Genomic DNA, 14,194 nt, shown 5'->3' on the forward strand with positions numbered 1-14,194 from the left:
TAAAAACATAAAGATTGATGACTTTTTGGAATGGTTGGTAGAGATTGAAAGATTCTTCGAAATTACGGATGTTTCAAAGGACAAGATGGTTAAGATAGTGGCATTCTATTTGAAATCTGCAGCAGTAGTATGGTGGAATCAATTATAGAAAGCTCGAAAGAGACAGAGAAATAGTCTAATTTGGATTGAAGAAAGATGAAGCAGTCTATAATGGATCGATTTTTGCCTACGGATTATGAACAAATTTTATATTGTATGTACTTGCAATCCAAAAAGGGTAGTCGTACAATATCAAACTACACCAATGAATTTATACAATTGGCGGAGCAAAACAATCTGTCAGAATCCGAAAATCAAAGGGTAGGCAAATATACTAATGGTTTGAAGGTGGTCATTGAAGATAAAATTGAGTTGTAGAATATTTTGGACACTGTAGAAAGCCATTGATATAGCGATGAAAGCGAAAATGATGGAATCTAATAAGATGACGATTTTATATAGGAGGCCCCACCTGCCAAAATATCATCATATGTTCATTCAGATAAAGGAAATGCCCCTCAACAAACCCTATCCAACCTAACAAGAACAATGTTGACAGCAGTTGTCGGTTTGGGAATAAAGGTCTAACTCGAGGTGCACCTCAAAATGTAAATCCATATGCTAAGCCCATGGGAGATATTTGTTATAGATGCCACTGGCTTGGGAATCGTTCCAATAACTCTCCTGAACGGAAACAGGTCAGTTTGATGAAATCGGAGGTAGTGGACAAACAAGAAGATACCAAGGTGGAAGGTGACTATGTAGTAGTAGAGTTTGCTATTGAGAAAGATGTAAAAAGGCTCACTTTGGTACTACAACGAATCATTTTATCGCTGAAGGAGGAGGGGCAGCGTCATTGTATCTTCCGTTCACTTTGTTCTATCAAGAATAAAGTGATGAAGTAATTTTGGACGATGGAAATTGTGAGAATTTTGTGTCGAAGAGGTTGGTAATTTTGTTGAAATTACCAACTAAGAACCATCTTAAACCTTATTCACTTGATAAGGTGAAGAGATGTCCTACCATTCAGGTTGCTGATAATTGCAAAGTACCTATATCCATTATTAAGCATTATAAGGATGAAATTATGTGGATGTCATAGATATGGATGCTTGCCATATTATATTGGGTCATCCATAGTAATTTGATGTGGATTCAACTCTCAAAGGGAATGATAATGTGGTATTCTTTTCATGGGACAATAATAAGATCGTTATAGTTTCTCTCAAACAGGTGAAGAAGTCTACTCAACAACGAAATGAAAGTTTCCTTGCTCTTACGAATTATAAGAAGGAGATTGTGAAATCCATAAGAGAATTTGATTATATTTATCTAGTCGTAGCTAAGGGGATTTTTATAGCAAATAAGGGAGATGAGGATATTCAGTCTGATGTACAAGAAATATTGACAAAATTTGAAGAAATATTACCTCCTATGAGGAATATTCAGCACCAAATTATTTGGTACCTAGGGCTAGCCTTCCAAATTTGCCTCATTACTGCATGAGTTCGAACGAGAATGAGATTTTGAGGGAGCAAATTGAGGAGTTATTGACGAAAGGATTCATAAGGAAGAGTATGAGTCCATGTACAGTACCTACCCTTCTAGTGTCGAAGAATGATGAAAAGTGACGTATGTGTTGACAGTCATGCCATTAACAGGATCACAGTAAAGTACATGTTTCCCATTCCACAATAGAAAGACATGTTAGATATGTTTGGGAGTTATAAGGTCTTCTCAAAAATAGATCTTCACCTTGGTTATCACCGAATCCGTATTAAAATTGGGGACGAATGGAAGACTGCCTTCAAGAGGAAGGATGGACTTTACGAATGACTGGTGATGCCATTCGAACTTTCAAATGCTCCAAGTACCTTCATAAAGGTAATGAATCGGGCTCTTCGTCCTTTTATTGAGTCTTTTGTTGTGGTTTATTTCAATGATATACTTATTTGTAGCAAGTCCAAGAAGGATTACCTAGTTCAGTTAAGGCAAATTCCAAAGGTATTGAAGGAAAATTAGTTGTACATCAACTTGGAAAAGTGTACACATAAGCTGTTGTTTCTAGGCTTTGTAGTTAGTGATGATGGTCTGCATGTGGATGAAAGGGAGACACAAGCAATTCGAGATTTGCCAACACCAAAATGATGATTTCATAGCTTAGTAACTTTCTACATATGATCTATCAAGCATTTTAGCACTATTGTAGCACCACTCAAAGAATATTTGGAAAATGGGAGATTCAGTTAGGGAGAGAAACAAGATAAGAGCTTCACCTTCATAAAAAAAAAAAAAAAAAAAAAAAATTGGAAAAAAAAAAAAAAAAAAAAAAAAAAAAAAAAAAAAAAAAAAAAAAAAAAAAAAAAAAAAAAAAAAAAAAAAAAAAAAAATTGTGTATAGCTCGTGTATTAACTTTGTTAAGCTTTGAGAAGATTTTTGAAGTGGAGTGTGATGCTAGTAGTATGGGTATTGAGGCTGTCATTTCTCAAGAGAAGAGACCCATAGCCTTCTTTTCAGAAAAGTTAAGTGATGCTAGGCAAAAGTAGAGTATTTATGAGCAAGAATTCTATGCAGTTGTGAGAGCTTTGAAGAAATGGGAACACTAACTTGTATAGAATGAGTTTGTGTTGTTCACCGATCACCAAGCCTTGAAATTTATTCATAGTCTGAAACATATCAGCAGGATAAATGCTCAGTGGATGACTTTTCTCCAGAAATTTTCTTTTATGATTGAATATAAATCTGGAAGTACAAACAGAGTTGTAGATGCACTATGTCGGAGAACTTCTTCATTGGTCACATTATCATAGGAAATTGTTGGGTTTAAGTCCTTGAAGAAACTGTATGCAGATGATGCTGACTTAAGGAGATTTGGAATAAGTGTGTGAATAGAGAATTAATGGTGGATTTTTATATTAGTGATGTTTATTTGTTCAAAGGAAACTAGCTTTGTATTCTTATTTCATCTTTACGTAAAAATTGATTCGAAATCTACATAGTGGAGGTCTAAGTAGACACTTAGGGCTTGAAAAGACAATGTCCAGTTTGGAGACAAGGTATTATTGGCCATTGTTGAAGTGAGATGTTGGAGTTATAGTAAAAAATTGTTACTTGTCAGGTGTCAAAGGGTCAAGTGCAGAATACCGAATTGTATATGTCACTTCCTGTCCCTTAGGGCATGTGGCAAGATCTTGTTATGGATTTTGTTCTAGGATTATCTAGTACTCAACGAGGCGTAGATTCTATTTTTGTAGTGGTTGACAGGTTCTCCAAAATAACTCACTTCATAGCATGTCGGAAAACTTCAGATGCATTAAGTATTGCAAACTATTTTTTAGGGAGGTTGTTAGATTGCATTGAGTTCCCAAGTCTATCACATCAGATCTGGACATAAAGTTTTTGGAGTACTTTAGGATTACCTTGTGAAAGTTGTTTGGAACCAATTTGAGTTGAAGCAACACTGTCTATCTCCAAATTGACGGACAGATCGAGGTTATTGACCGTATCCTTAGAAATATGTTTCGAAATGTTTGTGGATATAAGCATAAATAGTGGGATTTTGCACTATCTCAGGTGGAGTTTGTATACAACAACACAGTTCATACTGCTACAAGCAGGTCTCCGTTTGCTATTGTGTATACAGAAGTTCCTTACCATGTGGTGGATATAGTAAAGTTACCCAAACGCAATAGTAAGAGCGTTGCTAGTGAACATCTAGCAGAAGAGGTATTAACAGTCTATGATGAAGTAAAATAGAAGTTGGAGAAAACTAATGCAAAGTATAAGGTAGCACCAGAGTTACATCGACGGGATAAATAATTTCAAGAACTAGACTCAGTGATGATGTTTTTAAGAAGTGAGACATTTCCTGTTGTATCTACAACAAGCTGAAACCAACAAAGTATGGGTCTTTCAAAGTGTTTAAGTAGATTAACAGCAATGCTTACATCATTGATTTACCAGCTTCTATGGGTATTTCTTGAACGTTCAATGTAGCATATTTGTATGAGTACCATAAGGATAATGAGTTTTTACATTTAGATTATAACTCGGGGTCGAGTTCTTCGGATGTGGAATGGACTGATGTAGAACATATTGTTGAATGGATAGAAGAAAAATTGGATAAAATTGGGGAAAAAAATCTAAATTTCGATTTGAGCACATAAGATTATTTCGAAAAGAAAAAGACGAGACGAGTAATACTCATTGATATACCATGACGTATGATGGACTTCAGCCATTCGAGTTCTTCTTAGGACTCACAAACTAATTTTTAAAATTTTAGCGCTATTTATGTCATTTAGTTTATTTTGGATTACTTTCAATTATAATTTGTTTAAACTTTATTTTCATTAATTTTAGTCATCTTAAACTAGGTTTTCATGTAAACCCTTATAAATAAGAGTGTTATTTCGTTGTTTGATAATCTTTTTATTAATAAAATTTGTGAATTTATTTTCTTTATAATTTGGTAGATTGCAAATTTCGCGTTCTTAAGATTTTCGCTTGAATTTCTTGTTTCCCATTATGCATCATATCTAATTTATCATGTTCGAAAAAGTTGTATGATATGTAGGATCTAATTATAGTAGATCTTCATCTCTTTAGATCGTGGATTGACCAAGTTATTATGTCTAGAAAATGTTTTGAAACCATCAACTCGTCGACATGTTGATCAACCTAATTTATCATGCTTGAGAGACATTAGATTACTCTTCAACGTAATCCTCTCGTCAAAAATTAATTAATATAAAGGCATATTTACTTAATTACTCTAGGGTTGAGATTTGGGTTCACTATATAGAAATAGTACACGTATATACTCAAAACGGTGGTGATGTGTGACTAGTAAATTATTCATCTGCAATTCCAAGAAAATACTATTTTCGATATTTCTGAAATATGGGTCAGGTTTTATGACTTAGTCCTCTGAATCGTTCAAGATCAAGGCAAGTATTTTCAGAGAAACTTCACAGAAATATTCAGCAAACGCGGTGGGAATAGATATGGATGCCTACTGGGGAAGAGCTTACATGGTCGCGGAGTTCAATGCCATAACCTTTACGAGTGCCGACATTGACGGATCAGTTAGTGTCAAATGATGCAATAGGGATGGCGGGGTTTTGTCTTATGCGGGGAAGGCTCATAGTGTGTTATGGTCTCTTTCTCGAAGCAATTAATGGGAAAGATCCAATTGTTATTATTATCCCAACTTCCAAGCTTGGGGGAAAATTGACAATGCTCCGTGGAGTGGCTCGATTTTCTTATAAAAATATAGGATTTTTCACATATCGAATATTAAGCAAAAAAAAAAAAAAATGGGAAATAAAATGTGATGCTTCTTTTTAAGTAATGAATAGATTTTAGTCTCTAATCTTTATAGTGCGTAATCTTAGAATTTTCATGAGCATTAGTGGATGATGTGGTCTATCTCCTATGGAAAAAAGCCATATTTACAGGCTTTTGGTTTACATAATTTTTACAGTGCAGTAACTGGTTGGAGCGTTTTATTTAACTTCCAATAAATTATTGCCAAGTGTTATCTGTGAAACAATTTTGTGAAAAAAATTTTGTAAGTGTAGCATGATTCATCTCCTATAGTGTGATCTCAAAAAGGTTTCGAGTTGATACAGAAAAGCAGTATTCAATGTGGTTCTTTTTGAAACCTTGATATGCACTGGGCAAAATTTTTATTTTTCAAATTTTTAATTAATTAAAGATAAAATATCAAATCTTATTTACAATCATTGATTAATATAAAAGTATATCGAAGGATTCCCTAATATGTGAATTGGTGTGGTTCAACTCTCTAATCTTTAAAATTTAGATTCTTGATTTGTATCTTATTTAAGTATGTGAATGGCTCCATAAGTCATGGAATTTGTCAATGTAGACATTGGTAGTTCTCTTCCATAATCTCTTTTAATTTTATTCTTTAGTATACTTATTTTAACCATTAGTGACAAATATGATCTTCTATTCATGGTGGATGAAAGTTATCTTGTCGACTATTGACGTGACAATGCCACACAATTCTCAAAAATTGTGAGCTTGTCATGTTAGCTATAGACATATTTTATCTTATTCACTATGGGTAAGAGATCATTTCTACCATTAATGGTCCGCCTATTCATTGCCGGTATATTCTTAGAAAAAAATTTAGTACCTAGACATCTTTACTTTAGAACCGAGCCAGTCCCCTGATTGGCACAAGTTGCATTTTAGCAACAAAATCTTTAACATGTAAATTCGTTCCATCCCTGGGAAAGCCCATAACCCATTTCATACAGGCCCAAGAAGGCAGGCTTAGAACACGAATTTAGTTTCGGTTCCCGATGTTGCAAATTCGTGCAACCTCAAAAGAGTTTCATTTTGAGAAAATTTCATAACTAAGAGGATAACTATTACCCATTTCAAAAGTAAGAATAAAAATTTCAAAGTTCAAAAATCAGATATTTCATTAAATTTTATTTATAATTTTATAAATTAATTATATATTTCATTAATTTAATATATTAAGGTCACAGATCTATATAATTTGATCACAAATTAACGATTAGTTAGTCACTTATTATTTTTAAGTCACAAATCAAAATTTTTAATGTCACAAATCATTTCAAGGTCACAATTCAAAAATTTCGTAGGTCACAAATTTGTTCGTCGGTCACAAATCAAAAATTTATATGTCATAGTTTATTTATAAGTTACAAATCACAAATATTATAAGTCATAAATTATTAAACAATCACAAATTAATAATTTTTTAGGGTACATTACTTTTTTGTCACAATTTATCTTTTTTATTGGTCATATATTGTTTATTAGTCACATGTTAACCTATTTAATTGTCACAATTAACAAATAATTGTGAACACTACTAACACTTGTGACCACCACTTTACCACCACCTCCAACACCACACCACCATAGCTGCAAGAACCACCGCCACCACCACTACCCAATCCAGCTCAACTATCGACCAAGTTTCCATTGCACACCATTCTTCACAGCACTGCACTACCACCGAAAAATCCCCAAAATCAACGTCACTGCTGTCGCTGCCACAACACTGCACCACCACCAAAAAATCTCCAAACTCGATGTCGCGTTGTGACCACCACCAACTCACTGCCTGTTTCAACATTCACTAACACAACCAATTTAAATCAACCATTTCCTTCTCATCTACCAAAAAACAACTAGCACCACTAACATCACCATCGCCTCAAAGCATGGCAAACACCACCACCACAACTGCACACAGCCAACAAAACCTCAACCAAAAATTTTCAGCACCACCAGATTTTCCCCAAATTTTTTGGTTGAGTGGCCGCAGTCGCGATTAGATCTTGACCAAAATTTCCCTAAATTTTTCGGTCTGAGCAGCCGCTGCGCAGTGCCGCTCACACTGCAAGCAGCTACGACGCGTCATCGGAGCAGTGACATTTGCAGCGACTTCCGATGAAAGTTTTCCGGTAGTCGAGATATTGAAAAGAGATAGAAAAATGTGAAAGAGAGAGAGGAATATGGGTTAGGTGGGATTACTGGCGTTTTTCTTCAGGCAATAGAGAGAGAGAGAGTGAGACGATAGAGCAATGTAGAGAGAGAGAGAGAGAATATTGGGAAATTAATTAGGGCTTGTGTGTATAACGGAGTATATATATTTAATAAAAAAATATTAATTAAAATAAAACATCTGATTTTTGAAAGGTTAAATTATCCATCTTATTTTAGAATTGTGAATTTTTAAAGTAGGGAATTGTGTAATTTCCACTTTCTTTTTCCCTTTTTTTTGGGACATAAAAAAGTCTTATTTCCATCAATATAACCCAAAATAGCCTGGACAGTAAAGCTTGAGGGCTTCCCAAATCATTCCGAAGAAGAAAGGTGCATTACAAAATATATAGTGAGAGCATTATGTTTATTTTATGTCGAATAAAATTATTAAACATAAAGGGAAAAATGTGCTAATATTAAAGAGATGGCACTCTTGGGCGTGAATAGATGTGTCTTTAACTACTATGACCATATTGATACAATCGATTCAAGGTAAAAGTTGTTGAAATAAAGTTTATTGGCAAAACGCAATCCCGAGATGCACTCAGCAAAATATGACAAAATTTGTCACTAGAAATATTTTGAGAATGTAGCAAGGACTCCTCCATGGTTTCTAACCTCTCCAATAAAACATAAATATTCCCATCTAGCAGAATAGAAAAAAGTCTACGCTTAATTTTTAACCCCCATTTGGTGGTCGAGTCCACATGCGACGAGCTGCAACGTCAAATTTGAACTTATGGAGATATCAATGAAAATATTTGGGAGACGACAACCTTTTAGATTGAAGAGAAAACGGTAGATAAAATTTTGACAATTTTTAAAAACATACCCTAAACATAAATTAATTCCAAAAATATTATTCATCGTTTTAAATTGCAAAAATTTTATATTTCCTCTATAACGTACCAATGTAACACTTCTTTGGAACACATTATGCTTTCCATAATTAATCAATAATGTTACACTTCTATATCATATGTAAAATATAATTTATTACATTGTTGTCGTCATTGTTAGCAACCACCCATCATCGTTGGCAACCTGCTCCACCACTTGCACCCTTCTTCATCCACCATCAATCGCACTCCCACCTGCACCTATATCCCATCTTCCACCAAAACTAGCACCACCTCAAAATCCAACACCTCTGCCAAGTCCACTTCCAACCTTGGCTCCAACTCTGTAACATCAACAATAATCTTTAAAGTATATTAAGAAAGAAATTGAGTATCGAAAACCTTTTACGATGGGTCTGGTTAGATGACAGAAATTGTGAGTGTTGTGTTTATGTCTTATATGCTAGTCTTATTAATTGTGGGAGTTTGTTCATGTACATAAAAGTTAATGCTACGTAGCTTTCTACATCAGAGGAAGTTCTCTTAATTGCATTGTACTACATTCGCAAAGGGTTCCATATTATTTAACTGAGACAAGTCATATACATGTCAATTAATAGTGAGTAAGAATACTAGAAATTTTCTCCTTAACAATGTTTCTTGCTCTTGACCATTACAAACTCCAGCACCAAAACTTTTACTCGTACCACCTCGACCTCTTCTCCAAGTCCAGTCGGCATCAAAATGCTGATGAGAGAAAAAAAAATGGTTTTTCTTTCGAACCTGTGAAATTCAACATGAATGAAGAAAGTTGTGGAAAATCAGGACTAGTTCCATCAAATTCAACCATATTTGCCTCAATCTTAGGTGCTTTCATTACCACCACCATGAATAATTGATTTATATGGTTAATTAACAATCGAAAGTTTGAAACAAATCTAACAATAACTTATATAAAATTTGTCCCACAAACCACTCCATCTTTATCCAGATTATTTTACGTGACCTACCCACTAAAACCACATAAGACTCGTCTGGGCCATTGTGAATCCGGCCCACTGGAAACCTTCAGGGACAAAACCGTCAATTGGGGATGTTGAATTCCTAACTCTGAAGCAAAAGATTATCTTCCCTCACTGCCCCCAATCAATCATCATTGCATTTCACACACTTCCTCTTGTCTTCTTCAGGTAAGCAAGCTATTCTATTGCCGTATCTGTATTTGATGTATCGATTTGTAAAATCATTTAATCTTTCTACGAACTAGCGAATGTTTGAATACTATTCTCTCGAATCTCGATCTCGTTTCAGTTCTTTTTTTTTTTCTTGCTCGTAATTTTCATGCTTGTTTGATTGGTAGGTAAGTAACTCTTTTTGTTCGGTACCTTCAGTTTACTTGATTTACTATGAAATTAATATAATTGGTGAAAAAACAGAATTTGTTTAACTTAGCTTAGTACAAATTCCTTGCGGTCCCGATGAGGTATCTTTTTTATTACGTCAATTAATTTTTTTTTTTACAATTATGTCAATTCGAGCTATGCTAATACTGAGGAAACAACTGTGTTTGATTCTCTGCTCCTGTGCATGCACAATTACATGCGCCTCATATTTTTGAAGCTTCTTTGTTCACTTTTGCCATGTATCTTTGAGGATGTGACGCCATTTCTAATGTGTGGTTCTGATGGACAGTGTTAAATAATCTATACCCTTATTCTTATGAGATTGGTTAGATTTGTATAGTATTGTGGTGCATCTATTGCCAAACACCTATAACCCAGTGCTGTTCATGTGAAGTATCTTTTGTTCGTTTTGGATCTGAATGAAATTCTATTTAACCCCAAAAAGGAAAGACGAGGAAAACAAATGGAAGAAAGTAAAATAGAATTGTCTACTGTAGTCATAGGTCCGTCTATTTATTTTGCTAAAGCCTAAAGGCAAATGTAATCTTGCAAAATGTTTTAGGTTATCTGTCAAAAATGATTATGTGCAAGGTGCAAGGTCTAGCTCTAAAATAATTAATGATTATAAAAATAATGCATTCTCTGTAAATTTCTGAATTAACTTGCATCTGCAAATTGTCTCACTGTTATGCACAGTTGTTTAAAAAATAAGCAGTCATTACACTCGTTAGAAAATAGAATGTCATACCCATTGATTAAAAGAACTATTTGAAGCTTACGCCTCGAAAACTCTCATCACATGAGGCTTTCACGAAGTGTCGTTGTGAGGTTACACCTCAGTTTGGCAACTCATACCTATTCCATTGGATATTGCTACTACAAAGATTCTCGTTGTTTATTGTTTTCGTAAGTCGTTATTCCAATGCCTTCTTAATTCTATTACCATGATGATGTTATTATGAGCTTATGCTGTCCTACAATAGTCTAGTTGGATAAGTTGTCTTTTTTGGAGTGCGGATGATTGGGACAAGCAAATTCTAGAACTTTTTCCAAAATTAAAAAAAGATTTCACCACTCTGTATCCCACCAATGCAATTTGCCTTGTAGCAACATCCCATTGATGTATATTTGTTGTCTATTCCAGGTATTTTTGTAACCCTGAATTTGATTGAAGACGGTTTTAGCCCGTGACCTTCAGCCTTATCAAATTTTATCAGGTTGTCCTCTCGGTTTACTTCTCATATATATTTAATTTGCTGTTTGGACATTGTTATTTGCTTTCTGAAACTGGATTGATTGTTGAAATGCATATAGAGACTCAACTTATTCTGCAGGTTTAACTGATATATTTGCTGAAAGTTACTAAAAATTGATGGTAATTCTGAATAAATACTATACTAGAATTATAATTTGTGCTTTCCTCATTTAGTGGCTGTGTTGTCACTTTTGTTATTCAACTTCATTTTTTGTTCTCGAGTTACTATTTATGTCACTGATTGGTTTCTTCTTATGTAATTTGAGAAGGTGCTCAGTGTCTCCTTGTGTAATTTAAGATGTTATTTGCAATTCTCAGTCATGCTCATTTTCTATAAAGAAACATGCATACCTTTGCATGGACGCACAAAATTTTGTTTAGCAGGACTGAACATGTGTTATAAGATGATTCAATTGTCTCTAAATTGATCCTCAAAACTATGAAGAAGATTAAGGTTTGTAAGTAGATAAGTAATATTAGGATTTCTTTTTGGAAATTTTATTTTACAAAAGAAACCTAAATTAAAATCTGAACTTTAGTGAAATCTACTGAAGTGGTGTACCTGTACTATAAAGAAGAAAAAGGAAAATTGGATATATATCCAGACTTTATATTATTATTATATACAGAAAGGATCATTTTTCTGACATAGTTGGAAGTTCCTCTCGAGGCTCTAGCATGCATACAAATCAGTGGAGGTGCTTCTTAGACTATACTACCAAATTTTTTACCGGTCTCAAAAACAAAATGGGGATGGATTTCTGGTTTTTCCTAACACGGCACATGTTAGCTATCTTCAAAAAATTGTACCACAATGGCTAAAGAATTCTTTACCCTTTCCCTTTTCAGTTTTTGTCATTTCCTCTCACCTTCTGCATGATCACTTCATTTCATGTAAACTATGATGCATAGATACTTCTATTAGGATGGTGTCCATGTCAGACACGTGTAGTGTACTGTGTGTCAGACATCGACAATACTTGAACGCTCCATGACATGGCCAAATAAGTCACATGCCGTACCCTATTTTTCATATTTTCTTTAAATTTGCATTACCTGAAAGATATAGGGATATATATCGAGCAAGTGTTCAATATGGCATGTGTTGTATCCTATATTAAAAATTATAGAAAATTCTAAAGTTCAAAGAATTTAAGTCGATGTGCCTCTAATGTCTACGACCTACTTTTTCCAAAAAATTTGTGTCGGCGATATCCTTGTCCATGCCGGTGACCCTCCCATGCCCAATCAATACCAACATTTTTGGACTTCTAATGTAGTGGTACACCAAAATTGCCTTCGAAATAGCACATCTCAGATGACACCGTTGGATATTTAGTGAAATAACTATTATACCCTTGCTTTTAACTAAAAAGGAGAGAGGAGAATAAAAAGAGAGAACTTCGCTCCCCATTCCCCATTGTTTCGTCCTCCCATTTGGATCGATCTATTTTTGTTTAGATGCTCAAAATAATATACTTCTTTTCCTGATTTTTCGGTGTTGCCTGTGTATTTGTGTCAGTATAATTCAATCTAGTTAAATCTAGACTTCATTGACAGCATTAGCGTAGCTGTTATTGTTGTCGTCACCAATAAAAGATGATATAGATTTTATGCGTACTCCATGGTTTTATCATGTTGATGTTATCGGCTATTTGGTCAGAAAATTTCTATTCATCTATCCATTGCATTCTTTTCATCCATTTCCTCCTTCACATGACCTAGGAGTTTCTACATGTTTGTTTGCTATTTGTACTTCTATGAATCGGTCTTGTTCTTTTGGATTACTTCCTGTAGGTAGTCATTACTTAGATTTTTAACATCTCCATTCAGGAACTTCGGAGTTTAAAATGGAGATGAGTTCCATCATAGATGCATTTGATCGTGTTACAAAGAAGCAGAAATCGTCGTCCTCAAAATCTCAAGAAATAATTGGACAAATTGGGCAAGAAATAGAACAAACTTTATCTAGAATGCAATCAAGTCAAGATTCTGCATCTGCAACTGATCACAAGTTGATCCTTGGAGAGGTAAAAACCAAGTTGAAAGAGATTGCTCCACTCAGCCAACTGGAAGGCGCACACAAGGAACTGAACAGTGCCTTGAGCAAGTATCCAAAGACCATTGAGAAATCCTTCAATCCCGATATATCAAAGGCTTATCGAAATGTCGATTTTGATATTCATACTGTCAATCAAATTATTGCCAGTCATTTCTACCGGGAGGGTCAGTTTGATATTGGTGATTTTTTCATACACGAGTCCAGGGAACCAGAAGCAGCAGCTGATAAATCCCCTTTCTTGGAAATGTATCAGATACTTGAAGCCATGAAATCCCGGAACCTGGAGCCTGCTCTAATTTGGGCTGCCACCAACAATGAACGACTTAAACAAAGTGGATCTGATATTGAACTGAAGCTTCATCGCCTTCAGTTTGTGGAGATCTTGCAGAACAATGGCAGAGATGAAGCTCTGAAGTATGCTAGAACATTTTTTGCTCCTTATGCTACTAGTCGTATGGCTGAAATTCAAAAGCTCATGGCTTGTCTTTTATGGGCTGGAAGACTCAACTCCTCACCATATTCCGAATTATTATCCTCCGTGCATTGGGACAAATTGGCTGAGGAGTTCACCGTGCAGTTCTGCAACCTTATTGGGCAATCCTATGAGAGTCCGTTGAGTGTGACAATTGCAGCTGGAGCTCAGGGGTTGCCAACCCTTCTGAAGCTGATGAATGTGATGAATGGTAAGAAGCATGAATGGCAATCCATGAAACAATTACCGGTGCCCCTGGATTTGGACAGAGAATTCCAGTTCCATTCGATGTTTGTCTGTCCAGTGAGCCGGGACATGGCAAGTGAAGAGAACCCCCCTATGCTGATGTCATGCGGACATGTACTGTGTAAGCAATCTATTACAAAGCTGTCCAAAAATAATAGCACGAGGTTCTTCAAGTGCCCTTACTGTCCCTCTGACGTCGAAGCAGGTCAGTGCAGGCAATTGTATTTCTGATCTTCGTTAAAAGATTTACTAGAGTTGTATTTAGTTGGCCTTCCTACATGCCCCCCACCCCCGATCAAAAAAAAAAAAAAAAAAACTGTA

At 35.1% G+C, this 14,194-nt stretch overlaps 1 protein-coding gene across 3 annotated transcripts; it reads left to right on the plus strand.

The window, feature by feature from the left end:
* Positions 1-9,531: 9,531 nt before the first annotated feature.
* On the plus strand, positions 9,532-14,189 carry LOC111391688 (protein RMD5 homolog). Of its 3 annotated transcripts, none has more exons than XM_023016934.1 (3): positions 9,532-9,625; positions 10,983-11,055; positions 12,927-14,189. In XM_023016934.1, the coding sequence occupies exon 3, from the start codon at positions 12,944-12,946 to the stop codon at positions 14,102-14,104; it is 1,161 nt and encodes a 386-aa protein (XP_022872702.1). In that variant the 5' UTR covers positions 9,532-9,625; positions 10,983-11,055; positions 12,927-12,943; the 3' UTR covers positions 14,105-14,189. The 3 variants fall into 3 exon arrangements, with proteins under 3 accessions (XP_022872702.1, XP_022872704.1, XP_022872703.1); XM_023016936.1 differs by lacking the exon at positions 9,532-9,625 and adding an exon at positions 9,637-9,795; XM_023016935.1 differs by lacking the exon at positions 9,532-9,625 and adding an exon at positions 9,806-10,744.
* The last annotated feature ends 5 nt before the right edge of the window (positions 14,190-14,194 follow it).

Source organism: Olea europaea, unplaced genomic scaffold (assembly GCF_002742605.1).
Source record: "Olea europaea var. sylvestris unplaced genomic scaffold, O_europaea_v1 scaffold823, whole genome shotgun sequence".
NCBI lineage: Eukaryota > Viridiplantae > Streptophyta > Magnoliopsida > Lamiales > Oleaceae > Olea > Olea europaea.

What these genes read in the sequence shown, in the direction of transcription:
- LOC111391688 (XM_023016934.1), top strand. Translation starts at nt 12,944, where the DNA reads ATGGAGATGAGTTCCATCATAGATGCATTTGATCGTGTTACAAAGAAG.